The 17841-nt window shown below is 48.0% G+C and overlaps 1 protein-coding gene and 1 long non-coding RNA gene across 2 annotated transcripts in view; one reads left to right on the forward strand and one right to left on the reverse strand.

Moving 5' to 3' along the window:
• Slc7a8 (solute carrier family 7 member 8) overlaps positions 1-17841 on the reverse strand; it is a 60218-nt gene that overhangs the window by 22712 nt on the left and 19665 nt on the right. The window contains 1 exon segment of the mRNA NM_053442.1: positions 17582-17733. Coding sequence (NP_445894.1) covers positions 17582-17733 — 152 coding nt within the window.
• On the forward strand, positions 4987-13275 carry LOC148000947 (uncharacterized). The gene is made up of 3 exons (XR_015638788.1): positions 4987-5755; positions 11671-11833; positions 12766-13275. It is a non-coding gene; the product is annotated as an uncharacterized LOC148000947 (long non-coding RNA).

The raw sequence follows: 17841 nt of genomic DNA on the forward strand, positions 1-17841 counted from the left end.
ATGTAATGTAAGTTTTATAGCTTTGGTCTAGCTAGAAAAAGTCATGGAAAACTCTAGTTCTTTTCCATAGTAATCTATCCCTAGTGGTCACTGGTTTTTAGAGCTCTGTGGAATTCCAGACTTATCTGATTCTCTTGGGCATCTCTCTCTCTCTCTCTCTCTCTCTCTCTCTCTCTCTCTCTCTCCCTTTCTTCCTTTATTTCTTTCCTCTTTTTTGTTTTGTTTCCTCAGTTAAGAATTAGAAAAAGAAAAATATGAAAAGACCACAAAGGGGCTGGAGAGATGGCTCAGTGGTTAGAGCACTGACTGCTCTTCCTGAGGTCCTGAGTTCAAATCCCAGCAACCACATGGTGGCTCACAACCATCTGAAGTGAGGTCTGATGCCCTCTTCTGGTGTGTCTGAAGACATTGACAGTGTACGCACATACATGAAATAAATAAATCTTTTTTTTTTTTTTTGGTTCTTTTTTTCGGAGCTGGGGACCGAACCCAGGGCCTTGCGCTTCCTAGGCAAGCGCTCTACCACTGAGCTAAATCCCCAACCCCATAAATCTTTAAAAAAAGAGAAGAAAAGAAAAGACCACCAAGAAGATCTGCTGAGTTGGGGAGTCTTGAGTGGCCAGATTAGGCCACTTATCAAGGTCCTGTTTGAGAGAAGGAGAGTGTGAGAGAGAATAGTGTGTGTGAGAGAGGAGATACAGCTCAGCAGAAGAGTGCTTGACTAGCATTCATGAGGTCCTAGGTTCAATTCCCAGTGCTGGTAAGAAAAATAAACCCAAACTAGAAAGCAACCATGGCCAGCAAGATGGCTTGGGGGATAAAGGTGCTTGCAGACTTGATGACCTGGCTTCCATCCCTAGGACCCACATAGTAGAAGCGGGAATCAATTGCTCGAAGTTATCCCCGGAGCTCCTTCATATGTAACCTTGCATATGTCCCCTTCCCTGATAAAAACACGTACACGCACATGCATGCACTCGCACATACATAGATGTTAGGGGTTTTCAATGTCTAGGTGTGGAAAGATTCAGTGTTCTTGACTCCACCTGGCAATCTGCATGCCCATTATGCAGGGGGCTTGGAAATTCTTGTTCCCCAAAGAGAACATGTGCTCAGTCTCACCTCAAACTTTGACCCATACGTGAAGGTAGAGGTCTCCCCTGCACTTCCTTTGCACTGAAGAGGCATCACCAGGCTCTTCAAAAGTCAGAATAATGACCATGCAAAAGATGCCAACATTCTGAGCCTTAGGCTTTGCAATGTTGAAAAGGAACTTTGTCAATGTGGTTCAGCTAAGGATATGGAGATGTGATCATAAGAATCCTAAGGAGAAGGAGACAAGAGCCACGAAAGAGGAGGGTGGAAATGGGAGAGGGATGGGAATAAGGAGAGAGGGAGGAAAGGATGGAAAAAGGGAAGGAAAGAGCGTTGAAGATGTTGTTGCTGACTCTGAAGACAGAGGTTCCTTGAGCCAAGAAATGCAGGAGGACCCTAGAAACCAGAAAAAGCAAATAAACAACCCTCTGTGCAGTCTCTGGAGGCACACAGCCTTGCTGACACTTGAGTTTAGGACCTCTGACCTCTAAGAGGACAAGTTGTGAGTTAGAAGCGACTAAGATCGTGGTAATTTGACACAGCAGCAGTAAAAATGGAATACAGAGACAGACGCTGTGCAGAAAGAGCAGAAAGCAGGACCTGTCTTCAAAGAGAAAAAGCCTTTAAAGAGTGACCGGGTGGAGCTGGGGTGGGGCTCAACGGTGGCTGGCGTAGGCACTGATCACACTTCACACGCCCAGGGCAATCATCAGCACCAAACGTCAACACTAAAAAGAGCAGCGGGGTGACATACCCAGACTCCGGCTCCAGCAGGAGGAGCACGGCCCTCTGGAAGTTTGCTAGTGAAGGTGAGGTCACCAGTGTGCCAGTGTAGGTGGCACACTTCCACACTGCAAGATGACATTTCAACACTTCTGGTTGCCCAACCCAGGTGGGACCCCACAACTAAAGCATCACCCCCTCTTCTTCCTCCCTGGGTAACTGTCCCTCTGGGGACAACAGAAGCTTCCCTCTTCTTAAGAGAAAACCAATGCAAAGGAGACAACGTTCCTTCTGCATCTAAGTCAGGGTCATAACCTTCCTAATGTTATGATCCTTTAATCCAGCTCCTCCTGTTGTGGTAAGCCTTCCCCTCCAAAAAAATTATTTCTGTGGCTACTTCATAACTGTACTTGTGCTACTATTATGAGTTGTGATGTAAATATCTGTGTTTTCTGATGGTCTTAGGCGACCCCTGCGAAAGAGGCATTTGACCCCTAAAGAGGTTATGACCCACAGGTTGAGAACCACTGATTTAATCCCAGGAACTCCTCAAAATTCTCTCTGTATTCCAATCAGCTTCAAGTCCACATGAACAACCTTGCCCCCAAAACAAAACAACAAAACCAAATTAAAAAAAAAACAAAAACCACAGGTCCAACTTCTGTCAAGACAAGTGGGTGCTAGATGCTAGGATGACCACAGCCATGATTCCTTTGTTCTTTGTCCCCTTGCTTGTCTGTTTCGGAGAAAGGGTTTCATATATCCTTGGCTGGCCTCCAACTCACTATGTAGTTGAGGGTGAATTTGAACTCCTGACTCCCCTTGCCTCCATCTCCCGAGTGCTGGGGTTACCCATGTGCACCTCCATACCTGGCTCACTCCCGTTGTTCTATTGGTCTCCTTATTTTATTAACCCGAAGCTACAATCAAGGGTCATGAGAGGAGTTAAGAGTGAAAGCCAAAGGGCTGGGGCTGGGGCTGGGGCTGGGGCTGGGACTGGGGTTCTGAGGAAAACAGCAAACAAAGGCCCAAGAGATGATCTCAAGAGCCTGTGGCTGAGTTCCTCAAGTCATTCCTCAAGTCAGAACTGGCAAGAGGTCATACAGCATACTACTGTGCTGTCATAGACACTAGACATACTTTGATGGAACCCATTCTGTGACTTCTCTTGGCTAAATCCAGTAGGTAGAACGAAACATGAGGTTAAGGGAAGACAAGGATCATGGTGGTGCATGGAGTCATTTGTAGATTATAAACTACAGATAGAAGAGGCAATTTAAAATTCATCTCTTGAGACCATTTGAAATAAAACACCAATGGTCAGTAGTTTAAATAAATCTTCACTTAGAATGCTTTAAATATGGATTCAGGAGTCCTCGGAACACAGAGTCAGGGCTAAGTCTGTTATTCTTACCCCTGGCCAGAGGAAAAAGAGGTGAGTTTTGGATGTCAGTTGAGGGGACGACTAGTGAGCAGAACTCAAAATGGCTGCTATATGGAGTGATGTAGTATTAAGGGCTGGGTATTAGTAACTTGGAGGAAAGCTGATAGGAATGTTTCCTCAGAGGGACTTGGCAGGTTTAACTCTGATAGGACTTTGAAACTTGAAGTACTCAGTCACGGTATCCCTCCCTTAGTCACGGCTAGCAGGACGCCCGGGCATGTCAGTCAACTTCTCTGCCCCTTCCTCCCTGTGTCTAGAAACAGGCCATTGCATCCTATGAAGATATCTTGTAATCTGCGTGTTGCTGTCTAAAACTTTAGGTGGTTAATTAAAAAATGTTTATAAACATTCCTGAGTTTATAAACATAAACTCAAAAAGAGAACGTGAGGCAGACTCGGTGGGACAGGTCTGGAATCCCAGCTTCTTAGGAGACGGGGAGGCAGGAGGATGCAAGTTCAAAACCTGTGTGTGCTATGAGGATGGGTTCAAGGTCAGCTTGGGCAACCGAGGAAAACCCTACCTCAAAAATTAAAGAAAGTTGCAACTGTGTAGTTCATGGCAGAGCACCTGCCTCCCATATGTAAAATCCTGGGTTCAATCTCCACTGAAAATGAAGGCTGCTGGGGCATGATCTTTCTTGGGATCACGCTGGCCAGCAATCGGAAGCCAATCTGTGCAACTGGGAAAGGAGACGGTACAAGAAACTGAGGGCTGCCTTACTAGCAATCTAACCCAGGCGCCACCTCTCCAGCCCCGTGTGATGAGTCTTAAAGAGATTCTATTCTATCAGGTCAGTAATATGGATCAGTGAATGAATGCACACACACATATGCTCTTCTTTTTAAAGAGGTCCCACCACACACCAGGTCATACTACGCACTGTTGCCTTATTGACGGACCACGGATACTTCTTCCTGTATTCCCAACTCTTCTCCCTTTATTCCCGTTGGATCTCAATTTCCAACTGGTTTCATCTTTTCCATGATAGTCCTCTACGCATCACCAACCCTGGGATTCTGGAACCCAAGCTGTCTAGAGATGTGGGATCAGAGGCCTTGGGATGGGGCAGGAACCGTGTGGGGCTACTGGACTTGACTGGGCCAGAAGCCAAGAGAGTCAACTGTGCCTCAGCCTCCAGAAATGGAAAAACAATAAAACAAATGACTAGTGCTTACAAGCCAGGTGCTTCCAGCTGCTAGGAGGGAATGCCTCCATGGAAAGCTGACCTCCTCAGGGCCAGTAGCCAAGCCATGAGTTGATCCACAGCCATTAACGACCCGGCTCGGCAGTAGCCACTGAGATCCTGGAGCACCGTTGTACATGAAGTTTTTTTTTTTTTTCTTCTTTTCTTAGTGATCACTGATGGTTTCCTTCGAAAATGGGGGCTCACCATTGGTACTAAAGCCCACTGAATGGAGGACGGAGAAATCTGCACAGAAAATATTTGGGAGTTTTTCTCGGGTGCCACTGTGCTGCTCTGGGGAGTACCTGTTTTCTGCCTGAGGGAACAAAGGGCATGCGAATGCTGCAATACTGAGGAGATCGGGGTGTGTCTAGGGTGGCCTCTCTTCCTTCCCAGAAGAAAGCTCACGAAGTGCAAGCTCATGAAACACAGGCCCTCCCAACACTGTACTAGGAAATGATTTTTTCAAGGGCGCATGCCTCCGCACATGGGATTCTGGCTGCTTGTTGAGGAAGGGCTCATTCCATATCGTTCTCAGGAAGTCCTGAGATTTCCTCTCCATTCTGGCCTGACAGGTGTAAAGGGGAATAAGGCTATTTGGAGAGGGGGCCAGGTTGCTGTTTTAAGATAAATGAGCCAGATTTATAGCCAGCGCTTTACTCCAGAGGTAGATATGTAGGCCTGTGCCCTACTTCTCAGATGCATAGTCCTAGCCTCCTGAGAACGGCCCTAAGAGATCAAGAACCTCATTTATTAGATGTAAATAAGGTCCCAGTTACTTTAGTGGCAAAAGCATGATGGGATGCCTCCCCCTCCTCCCTCACAATTCCAGGCCAAAGGCCGGCCTTGGCATTACATCATATATTAGCCACTCCTTCCCGGTCACTCACCTCCTCAGCTCCTGCTGAAGGTACCCATGATGTGCTGTAGCACCACTTGGAACTAAAGACACCCAAAGACACTGGCCTGGCTCCATGGAGCCCAGGCTGGCTCTGAACTGCTCATCCTTCTGTCTGCACCTCCCAAGTGCAGAGATTACAGGTGTGCCCCACCACAGCTGCTCTCTCTCTCTCTCTCTCTCTCTCTCTCTCTCTCTCTCTCTGCACAGATATGTGAGACCATGCATATGTACACATGTGTAAGAAACATGCACGTCCATGAAGGCTGGGGGCCAGCATCAGGTAGCTGTCTTTATTGCTACCCACCCACTTTGTCATATAGAATCCCACTGAACTTACCAATTGGCTGGACTGGCCAGCCAGCAAGACCCCGGATGCTCCTGTCTTTGCCTCCAGTGCTGGGATTACAGGTATGTGCTGTTTACCTCTGGCTTTTTAAATGAATGCTGTGGTGACGGGAACTCAGGTCTTCACATTTATGCAGCCAGCACTTTACTCGGTGAGACATCTTCCTAACCCTCCGTGATTTTATTTTTTAAGTAGGGTCTTACTATAATGTAGTCTATTGCCTTCAAACTCACTCCAATCTCAGGAGTTCCATTGTTACAGCTATGCACCATCCTTCCTGGTTCCATTTGACTTTCTTGGTCAGGACTGGTCTGGAGGCATCTTGGAAGAGCTTATCTCAGTTTAATATTGCCAGTAGGCTTCTCCTCGTCTTCATAGGGAAGGGAAAGTGGCATAGGAAGCTGGGCAGGGGGTGGCTAGGTAGGGTGACACACACTGGCAATCCTAGCTTAGGAGGATGGAGGCAAACCTGAGGTCAGGCTGATTTATCCACTGAGTTCCGGGGTAGCTAAAGTTATATAAAGAAACCTTGTCTTAAAGGAAGGAAGGAAGGAAGGAAGGAAGGAAGGAAGGGAGGAAGGGAAGGGAAGGAGGGACTGAGGGAGGGAAGGGAGGGAGGGAAGGAAGGAGGGAAGGGAAAGGTTGTGGTGGAAGATGTGTGGATGTACCAGAGTCAAAAAGACAGATGGAGAAGAAGGAAAGAACGTGAACAACAGTGTAGGAGGCATGGGGGAGAAACACAAAGAGACAGAAAAGGAGCTGGGGTGGGGCAGGATAGAGAAAAGAAAGACGCAAAGAAATAAGCAGACAGCTGCTGAAATGGGGAAGCCGTGGCACCACTATGTAGAAACCAGTACACCCCGTTCTACTCCAGAACTTCAAAACAAGCACCTCTCCGGGATGGAGCACCCAGTCCTCCGAACCAGTTATAGCTTCCACCTGGCCAGGGCGAGTGGTGTGCCAGAAAATTCGGGGTCACAGTCTCACCGCAGGCTAGGGCACTCACGCACTTCTCTGCTATACTCTGGCCAACATCCTCTGTTTCTGTGGCTCTGGAGCCACAGCAGAAGGCCAAGGTGATGCCAGCGTGCACAGCCCCGCAGGGTGCCTGTAAGGCTGCTGGGGCACTGGCCCAGTGACCGGAGAGGGTGTGGCCACTCTCTGCACTCTGATAGGCTGGACAGAGTTCCTTGGCCTCCTCTACTACTCAGAGGAGGAACTGGGCACGTGTTTCTATTCACGGAAACACTGGCATGTCTAACCTCATCCCTTTCCAGATCTAGGAGGTACCTGCTGCTATCTGCCAATAGCACTGATAGGCAAAGAAAATAGTGCTTTGAGTTCTAAGGCACACAACCTGAGGCTGAGATAAGGTCCGGTTCTGCCCTGAAAGCTGTAGGAGTCAGCATCTGTTCCTCCTCAAAGAGGTAGGGTAGAAGTGGGAAGCAGGGGGTTGGGGATTTAGCTCAGTGGTAGAGCACTTGCCTAGCAAGCGCAAGGCCCTGGGTTCGGTCCCCAGCTCCGGAAAAAAAAAAAAAAAAAGTGGGAAGCAGAATTAGCTTCTAAGAACTACCCCAGAATCGTCTCTGGTGAAACAGTTTGTTTATTTGGTTGTTTTTTTAAGGTAGGATCTTATGGAGCTGAAGCAGGCCTCGAACTCACTGTGTGGTTAAGTTTGGCTGGGAACTCCTCGTCCCCCTGCATCTGCCTCCCCAGTGCTGGGAACACAAGTATGCGCCATCGCCCAGACAGTTCTCACACGGGGGGTGGGGTGGGGTGGGGTGGGGGGGTGGGTGAGGAGTCACATCATAAAGTCTTCAGGCACCCTGCCTACCTACAACAAACGTTGGCATTGTTGAACATGTGACACAACGTGACGGCGGGAAGTTATAGATGTAAATAACCCGACTCCGGAAAACAAAGCATCAAACCGGAGAGACGGCAACCAACCATCAAAGCCGGCCTTTCTTCATAAACGACGCTTTGATCCTGAGAGCTGCTGTGATGTGTACAGTAGTGGTTTGGTTTTGAAATAGATCTTGCCCACCATAGCGGAGTATATGTTCCTTCCTCAGTCCTTTTCATCTTGATGATAATTTAGAAACTTCAGAACTCCCTTTTGTAGGAAGAGAGGTTCTTTGAGCGTTTCCTCTCTGCTCCAAGGACAAGCAGTTAGCTGGCCAGCCAGTGTTTCTGGAGGTCATGCCCGGCACAGCTACTCCTGGACGCTTTGAGCTCCTGCTGGGCCACCTCCTCCTCCCTTCCCCTTCCTTCATATCCTTTTCTCTCCAGGGCCAGATGCTGGACCTGCAGTTCCTGCTGAATCACCACTCAGTACTTAGTTTAGCCAAGAAGTCTGAACACCTAGCTCAGCGTTTTCCAAGAGCTGAGTATTCTTTCTACAGTACGGCTCTGAGCTGGGTTGAGAGATAAAAACCAAGATGCTGGGAGAACAGGAATTCCATGCAGGGAGCCTCATTTTTTTTTTTTTTTTTTCTGGAGCTGGGGACCGAACCCAGGACCTTGCGCTTGCTTACCACTGAGCTAAATTCTCAACCCAGGGAGCCTCATTTTAACCCTAGTCCATACCTTTCCAACTGTGTCTGAAGTTTCTTATTGTCTCAGTCCCTGGATCTCAGAGCTGAAGGTCCAGACCCAGAGCAAGGTTAATGGCTGCTTTTGTTAGGTCTGCCCAGCAGAGTTTGACTGTATCATTCAGTCTCAGGGAAGCGGGTGTGGGTCCTAGGAGGGCTGTTAGGTTCTCAGATTAGAGGTTCATGGACTCGGTGTTCACCAAGATTTATATATAAACTGGCTGTAAGTTCCCCACATGGTTCAGTTATAACCCAACCATGAGGGCAGCTAGTACTCAGACTTGTCAAAGGAACTTAACTTGTACTTCCTTTCATTCAGAACCAGTAGGCCTCACCCTCATAATCCTGTAAGCCCTCTGAGTTCATGCTCTCTGGCATGTGATGTAAATGTGGCATATAACGTTAATCTTTCAGAGTTCAGCAGACCAGCAGATGATTTTGTAACTACACCTATGGGTTCCCCTGGGAAAAACAGAGTGCTCCTTGAGAGAGGTAACAGAAAGGTAGAAGAGGGCCCAAGCTTCTAGGTCGGCATAAGCGAGTAAGGGGGATCTTCCTGTTGGAAGCTGAACTCCCAGAAGACTCGTTTCAGGAACCCTCAAGCCTCCCCCAACATGGTAGAAACAGCCCTGGACACAAACCCTTCACTCCACACACAGCTTTCAGGATGGGAGCAAACTCCAGTCCGGGAGAGATAAGAAAGCTGGAGGTTACAAAAGATGCTAACAGAGGTGGAACCCAAGCCCAGTGAAACTAGAAAGACTTCTCAGGAGACCAGTGGAGGGCCACAGCCTGGCTGGACCCAAACCAGTGGCTCCACGTATTTAGCACCAAGAAGTCTCTAGGGAACATGGCCCCCATGTTCTCTGTGATATATGTAATTATTTACTATGATATTTCAAATATCAGGCCCTGTGCCAGGAGTTGTTCTTTCTATTGGAGATCAAGACTGAGTCCCTGAAAGACGCATATGACCAATGTGACCGAGATGCCCTCAATTCCAGGGCAACAAGAAAAAGCAACACCCCGAGGCCCGGTCTGAAAGGGAAGTGGTACTAAGCATTTATTCTGTCCCTGGAGTTGTAAAGTCCAAAGGCCCAGGGGATATCTTCTCCAAGTCCTAGGAATGGCTCTTGAGAGTGGAAGGGTGACAAGGGACAGTATCCAACTACTGAGAGCAGTGTGAAAACATTAAAACAAGATCTAGTATCATCCTTGATGAGTTTACATATATCCCCATTGAAATAAAAATGTGCCTTCTTTGCCTTCTACCCAGTCCTGGCAATTCTCTTTGCATTTTTTGAGACAGGGTCTCATTATGTAGTCCTGCCTGGCCCGGAACTATCGATGTAGACTTGGTGAACCTTGAACTCACAAAGGTCAGCCTGCCCCTGCCTCCTGAGTGCTGATATCAAAGGCTTGTGCCACCATACTCAGCAGTCCTGGTGATTTCTTTCCTAAACACCAAATACATTAACTCTTCTCTCCTCAGTGATGCCACTGAGTCACCTCGTAGACATTTCTTTTTTTTTTTTTTTTTCTTTTTTTCGGAGCTGGGGACCAAACCCAGGGCCTTGTGCTTGCTAGGCAAGCGCTCTACCACTGAGCTAAATCCCCAACCCCTCGTAGACATTTCTAATGGAGATGCCTGTGACTACAATGGAATCAGTTTCCTCTCCCCTGGCCTTTTTCCCAAGGCCCACCCATTTGAGATTCCTCTAAATGCAATTCTGATAATGCCATTCCTCTGCTTTGAAACCCTTCCGGTGCCTTCCCACTACCTTGGGGGCAGAGTTGATCCCTTCATAACTGGATCCACACTTCTATCATATTTCTTTGTTTTCTTTTTTTAGGCAGAGTCTCTCTGTGTAGCCCTGGATATCCCAGAAATTGCTATGTAGACCAGGCTGGTGTTGAACTCAAAGATTTCCTGCCTCTCTGCCTCTTGAGTGCTAGGATTAGAGGGGTGCACTACCAGGCCTGGTCTCCTGTTAGATTTCTTACTGCTTATTCTATACTGTGACTGCATTAAACTACCTATAGTCCTATGTCATGGTCCTATCAGAAGGACCACGAGAACATTTTCCTGCCCCAGCCAACATGGTTTTCTGACTTATGCTGAACATTGCCTGGTTATTTTCAAGTGTTGTTTTAGAGTCTAGAGCCTAGGGTTAGCCTGGAGCTTACTATGTAGTCCAGGCTGGCCTCAAACTTGTGGTACTTCTCCTGTCTTAGCCTCTGAATGCTGGGATTGCATGTGTATATTACAATGCTTGGCAGAATGAAGTGTTCTCTCTCTCTCTCTTTCTCTCTCTCTCTCTCTCTCTCTCTCTCTCTCTCTCTCTGGTCTGTTTCAATATCCTATCTATTGAGAACAGTTTATCTGGTATGTTGTGTTACTTAAGAACTGTTGGACAGTGTTGTAATGCTCCTCTCAATAGTACTTCCCAAGAGGCGTCAGACTTATCTGAGTTACTAATGTTTTCTTTCCTTCTTCTCTTTGACCTGGTGCTGGGGATCAAAACCAAGGGCCTTTGTGCCCTCTAGGCAAGTGTTCTACCACTGAGCCACACCCCTCCCTTGGTTCCATTGTTTTACAGCAGGCATTTTAGTAGAATCTTGGGATGGTCATCCCAAGGAAGACTTCTAAGCAGAAACCTGCTCAGCACACATCAGGAGTCTGGGAGGATTGGAAGGTGGGGAGAGAGGGAATGCAGTTGGAATAACTGCCCATCGCCACCATGGTAAAAAGGTCCAATATGCTAGTTGCTTCCACTGCAAAAACTTCCTGCTTCTCATGGCACAGAGACTTTGTGAGACTCTTTGAGTTTAGGCCACCACCTCCTTTGTAGCCTGGACAAATGCTAAGCCTGTTTCTCTTCATGTTTCAAGCTTCACTCATCATTCATCCAGTGTCAACATTAGTACATATTATTCCTCAACGAATCATGTGTTACTGCTCAAATGCCTTGAGTATTCCCCATTCATTCATATGTATATGTGTATGTATATGTGTGTGTGTGTGTGTGTGTGTGTGTGTGCATATGTGTGTATATGTATGCTCTTCCTTGCCTAGTATAAGGCTATCCTTCAAGTTCTGCTGTTGCCCACTGTCCTGAGAACTCTTCTGGGACAAGAGAAAGACAAGAAGGAAGTGCCACCCAGGTGTCTGGGCAATGCTTAATGTTTTCAGATGAGAAGTTTGAGTCTAGAGACTATGAAGGCTCAAGAGAAGATGGACTGAGCTCAAGGGATTTGGATGCTGAATCCTCTTGTGTCATGGAGACTTGCAAAACAGGGCAGCGTCCTGCTCCAGGCGGTCTGGGCCTCTGCACAGGGATTGAGAAGGTTAGAAGAAATGCCTGAAGTTCTTTCCCTTCCAGATAGCTCAAGGAATGGAGAGAATTGTGCAGCGTTGGAACAGCAATCTCAGAAATCTCGGAGGAGAGATGGAGTCCAGGATAAGACGCATTTCCCTTCTGCTATGCACACAGGGTGCTATGTGCTCCTTTCTCCACAGGATGAGGAAGAAGGAATTTCTTTAGGGTAAGATCTACCAGAAGTCTATGTGACAACACTGTCATTAAAATGTGGGCAGTGACTTTAGTCCCCAAAGAAATGAATGGAACCAGGAATTATCTTAAATGCACACCGATCTCCAAGAGAAAGAGAGGCAGAAGCCAAACAGTTGGGAAACATGATTCTTAGAGGAGGGTTAGGGTGTGCCTTGGAGGTAGAAAGCTTGCCCAACATGTGATTAAGACCTTAGGCTTATCCCCAGTACACCTCCAACCTCTGGCCAAGACACAGATGGGAGACTGTGAAAGGGCACCCACCATGTCATTACAGTCAATCTGTTTATAATAGCTGTTAACTGAACGTTACAGGAGGTCATGTTTGCACTAAACCCCCAAGCTGGGGCCTCAACACACCAGGCTGAACCTCAAGATGAAGTCATCCGTGCTACCAAGCCATCAGTAAACTTCACCTGACCCTCTAAGGCCCGGGATTAGAGAGATAATGGCCATAATTTCCACAGATGTCACAGTCAATCAGTATGACAAATTCCCTCTCCCCTAATCCTAATACAAAGAACTAACAAAATGATTTGAGGTGAAGCTAATCAATGATTCTCTTAATCCCGTGTCTCCCTCGACTGACGTTACAGCAGTGGTTCTCAACCTGTGGGTGGCAATCCCCTTGGAGGGTCAAATGGCCTTTTCCCTGGGGGTCACCTAAGAGCATGGGAAAATACAGATATTTGCATTAAGATTAATAACAGTAGCAACATTACAGTTATGAAAGAGCAATGAAAATCATTTTATGGCTGAGGGTCACCAGGACAAAAAGAACTGTATTAAAGTGTCACAGTGTTAGGAAGGCTGAGAACCACAGTTATATAAGGATGGTCGGTTTGAAACTTCTGATCTGCTCTCTTGGCTTTTGTTTCTGGGCTCTAATTTGTTCTTTAACTCTAGAAGGTCATGTAATAGAGAGAAGATGGGACCCCATGACAAAAGGGCAAGTCAGAGAGGAAGCAGCCCACACCTACACCTGCGTGCCTCGCTCCTACCTCCACAGAAGGACTGGAACCATAAGAGAATCAGCCTGCCTTTACCAGAACCACCATGCAGGGGCAGGATGAGGGCAAAGGTGAGATCAGTTCACTGTGCCTCTTTTTTACGTTTTATTTCACTCTTCTACTGGAGACTCAGCCACTTGCTTCCGAGATAATCAAAAGAAACAAACAACAAGGGCAGGCGTGCCAAAACTGAGTTTTAACACTTCTCAATCCCCTGCCTACTCCCCCTCAATGTGCTTGCTCGGGAGACCAGAGAGAAATGCTTTTCATCAAATTAAAATGTAAAATGCTTTCTTTTTTTTTTTTTCCCTGCCTGGTGACCGGGGATATTCTGCTGACTCAGCTGTGAATAATCAGCTTTGACCTAAATAATAAAATAACTCACAGCGCTGTGGTTGCACAAGCAGGTCCAAATCTGCAGTTCCTTCTTTCCCCTTGTCCTCTCCCCAACCCCCTCCAGGCTCTGGGCAGGCAAGCCAGTTACATCAGGTTCTTACTGCCTCTCCACTCCCATCTGGCTTGTCCCAACTTCATTTCTCTTCAGAGATCTTCCAAAAATGGTCCCGCTCCAGAACCAGGCCGACCTCTTCTCCTCCCTCCCGCAGTAAACACTAGCCTTGGGCAATCTCCTTCCTCGACCCTGCATTACAGATTGCTGCTCAGAGGGTGGCCTTTCTTCAAACCTCTCATGAGTCAGTCGCCAGCCAAAGGAGACCGAGGAAAGCAGAGCTTCCTGTGTCAAGGTCCTGCTGCTGCTGCTGCTGCTGCTTCTCCTCAAAGCCATGTAGAAGGTGGCGGACTCCCTGCCTCCCTCTCCAATGTGGGCGGAGACTGACTGACCCAGCTGGCTCACCAGGCACCTGCTAAGAGGCTGGGGTGCGCTGGATGATGGGGCAGAGGTGAGACGAAGGAGTGCTGGAATAAAAGTTGTCATAATAGCAGTGCCATGTGGCACCTCACTCACAGTGAAGTCTGCCGTCAAGAACCCGAGGCAGGAGAATGATGAGCTCCAAGCCAGGTTACATAGTTAATTCAAGGGTGGCTTGGGCTACAAGGTGGACCCTGTCACAAGGCAGGGGGTGGAGTTGACAGATGTGAGGATCCAGGCCTGTGATCTCAGCATGTACAGCCTAAGACGTGGGGAAGCTACAAGTTCAAGGTGATGAGGCCAGCCTGGTCAACACAGAGAGTTCCGGGATTGCCTGTTCTACACACTGCACTTCAGGCCAGCCCGAGCTACATCGAAAAACCTTGTCCTCAGGAGGCCGATCTCTGAGCTGGAAGCCAGCCTGGTCTGTAGTGTGAGTTCCAGGATAGCCAGGGCTGCACAGAGAAACCCTGTCTTAAAAACCAAACCAAACCAACCAACCAAACAAACAAACAAAAGAAAAATTTTGTTTCAAAAGTTCCCCTGCCCCAGGTTGAGAGCATGGCACCCACAAACCCTTTTCAACTCATGCTACCTTGAGAGACTTTTTGAAGAACGCTGTAGGGGGGGGGGGGGTTAATAAAGTACTAGGAGGAGAGGCAGACCTTCTGATTCCAGCACCAGAGAAGCTGAGGCAGGAGGACTGACACAAGTTTGAGGTCAGCCAGGGGTACATAGCAAATTCAAAGCTAACTTGGGCTATACAGCAAGACCCCCATCTCCCAAAACAAAACGACATTCAACAAACTAGGAAACAGAACCTCTGTACACAGACTCAAAGCATCTGGGACCTGTTCTCCATCTCTGCTAGTCCCTAACGGAAGTAGGAGGAATAAATTTGGGTTTAAGATTTTTTTTTGTGCTGGAATAATATCTAGAGACATACCTCAAGGACAGTGAAAAATTATTATTCTCAGAGGACAAGACTGGCTCTGTTCAGATGGGGGCAATTTCCTTGCAGCTGCACTCGGGAGGCAGAGGACAGGCCACACAGACTTTATTAGATCTTTGAAAGCAGGAAAAGGAGGCATCAAGTGACTTGTCTGGGCAGTGTGTATGTCGGGGGTCGGGGGAATGGAGTGTACTGTACGCAGCCTGCTTCTCTGGAGCTGACTAGAGAAGAGGTTTTCTTATCACCTGGAAGGGCTGAGACCTTTCTGGACTCTGTGGTGTGTATGTGTGTATGTGTATGTGTGAGTGTGTGTTTATATGTGTGTGTGTCTGTGTGTAAGTGTGTGTGTATGTGTATGTGAGTGTGTGTGTGAGTGTGTGTATGTGTGTATGTGTGTATGTCTGTGTGTGTGAGTGTGCGTGAGTGTGTATGTATGTGTATGTGTTTGTGTGTGTGTCTGTGTGTGTATATGTGTGTGAGTGTGTGTGAGTGTGTCTGTGTGTGAGTGTGTATGTGTATGTGTGTGTGAGGGTGTGTGAGTGTGTCTGTGTGTGAGTGTGTGTATGTGTATGTGTGTGAGGGTGTGTGTGTCTGTGTGTGTGAGTGTATGTATGTGTATGTGTGTGAGTGTATGTGTATGAGAGTGTGTGTGTGAGTGTGTGTGTCTGTGTGTGTGTGAGTGTGTCTGTGTGAGTGTGTATGTATGTGTATGTGTGTGTGAGTGTGTGTTGTGTGTGTGTGAGTGTGTGTGTGTGTAGACCTCGATACTCCAGCATCTTTGTGTAAAATGTCAAACCCATGGTCGGTCTGTTGTAAAAGAACTGCATACTGTGGCCTGGCTCCTCTCCTAGGGGAGGGACCACTCAACTGTGGAGTTCTGGGTTTCTAGAAGCTCAGAGGAGCCCTCTTGTCTGAGACTTTAGCAGCATCAGCAAAAAGGAGGAAGCTGCCTGTGTGCACAAGACAGCGAAATAGCAGCGGCCAGCACTCGTGTACTTCCTTCTTCCTCCCTGTTAGCTAGTCTGGTGACAGAAACAGCAACTTTTCCTACATTCCCATGCTGTCCCAGCTCCAGATCCTGCTATGAAGCAAGGCCAAGGGGCCCATATATCCATATACTCCAACTCCCCTTCAGGAGGACCCTGGGTCAGAATGCTCCGTGCTCCTAACAAACACCCTCCGAGGCACGTACAGCATGACGACATAGGATCCCAGTCTCATGAGGAGGCAGACAGCAGCTCTACCAGACAGTCAGAATGTGTGGAATAGAATTGAGGGTGCTTAGAGCCTGAATTTGGGGCACGCTCTCCTTTACCTCTGGGTCTGTAAGCAGGCCAGCCCACACATGTGTCTACTGCCCCCAAACAAGGGTTTCAGCTCTATGCTTGCCTAGGTGTGCGGTCTACGTCACGGCCAACCTCCACTGCCAAACAAGATGCTCTTGCTAAGGTCTTGGATGCCTGTCCCGGGAGCTTGTCTAGAGTGGTGTATGTCCTCTCTCCCTCATCACCCCAGCAAGACAGAAGGACAATGTCTGAACCTGAAAATGAACAGCAAGGTCGGTTCCCACAGTCAGAGACTGTGGGAAGTCAAGCCCTGAGCCAACTCTGTAAGTGTGGCCTCTGACACAAACATTTGCTGGGGGAGTAAGTGTTTGAGTAGACATGGAGTAGCCCAGTCCATCTTCCCAGCGCCACCATCTTCCCATTCTGAGTTTTCATTGCAGCCCATTAAATCCTGACCTTGTCCACAACGTTTTTCCTCTGCTTAAAGCAAATAACGAAACGAAACAACCTAGGCACGGGGCACACACCTTTAATCCTGGTGATCAGGAGGCAGAGGCAGGCAGGTCTCTTGTCAGTTTGAGGCCAGCATGGTCTAAATATTGATCTCTAGGAAAGCCAGGGCTATATAGAGAAACCCTGTCTCAAAAAACCCCCAAAAAACAACCCCCCCCAAAAAACCCAAAACCAAGCAAATATTACCCACCCAGGCCATGGACAAGGGACAAACTCTCCTCTGGCACCGTTTAAAATGTGTGTAAGGTGGCCATTTCTCAGCTGCTTTTACAACTGCTTGCCATGACGTTATGGGGGTCTTCCCCTCAGCAGCTGTAGAAGCCTGCACCACGGTGCCGGGATGCCAAGGACTCAGAAGCCCTGGACTCCAAACGGGAGTCTGCCTCTTAGGGGAAGTCACTTGCCCTTGGCTATCGGTCTGATCTATCTTAGGAAAGAATAACAATGGCCCAGCTTACCTCATGGATTCATCAGGAGGCTTGAATCAGAAATCAGATAGCAAAGGTGAAAGTGATCCAAAGCCGCTGTGTCTCCAAGGAGATCTTTACACACATTGTTTGTATGTGATGATAGGTTTTTACTATGTAGCCTAGGCGGTCTCTAGCCCAATAGCCTTTTACCTTTGTCTCCTAAATTCCTCCTCCTCTTCCACCCTTCCCCCCCTCCTCCTTTCCCCAGAGCTGAGGACCGAACCCAGGGCCTTGTGCTTGCTAGGCAAGTGCTCTACCAATGAGCTAAATCCCCAACCCATCTAATTACAGATGGTTATAAACCATCTTGTAGTTGCTGGGAATTGAACTCAGGACCCCTGGAAGAGCAGTTGGTGCTTTTAACCGCTGAGTCATTTCACCAGCCCCCTGCCACCATACGTTCTAGGCAACACTAGGTAACTGCATGGAGAATCCACTCATCCAAAGTATGTTCATATGGAATGGGACACAGTGAGAGGGAGAGAGAGAGAGAGAGAGAGAGAGAGAGAGAGAGAGAGAGAGAGAGAGAGAGAGAGGTGGGGAGTGGGGTGGGGACAAAAGCCAAGATATGAGGTCGCCAGGACGACTGAAAGATGCTGAAATAAAGGTCAGATATCACTTACACAGGCAGATGGCAGCCAGGAGTCGCAGGCCAGACTCAGGGGGGAAGCAGGTAGGGAAGAGTGGCTGCAGCACATAGTTGGAGAAGGTGAGGGCGATGACAGCTTGGTTGGTGGGGTAGATCACCAGCACAGCAATCCATAGCCGCAGGAACCTGCAGGAAGAACAGGAAAATCATTGCCTGGCATGGCAGCGAGCCAGAGGCATCAGCAGAAAATCCAGGCAAGGGGCAGAGATAGGGGGGGAGTCGTGAGCAAAGGAG

This window comes from Rattus norvegicus, chromosome 15 (assembly GCF_021556685.1).
Source record: "Rattus norvegicus strain SHRSP/BbbUtx chromosome 15, alternate assembly SHRSP_T2T, whole genome shotgun sequence".
In the NCBI taxonomy this organism is placed as follows: domain Eukaryota; kingdom Metazoa; phylum Chordata; class Mammalia; order Rodentia; family Muridae; genus Rattus; species Rattus norvegicus.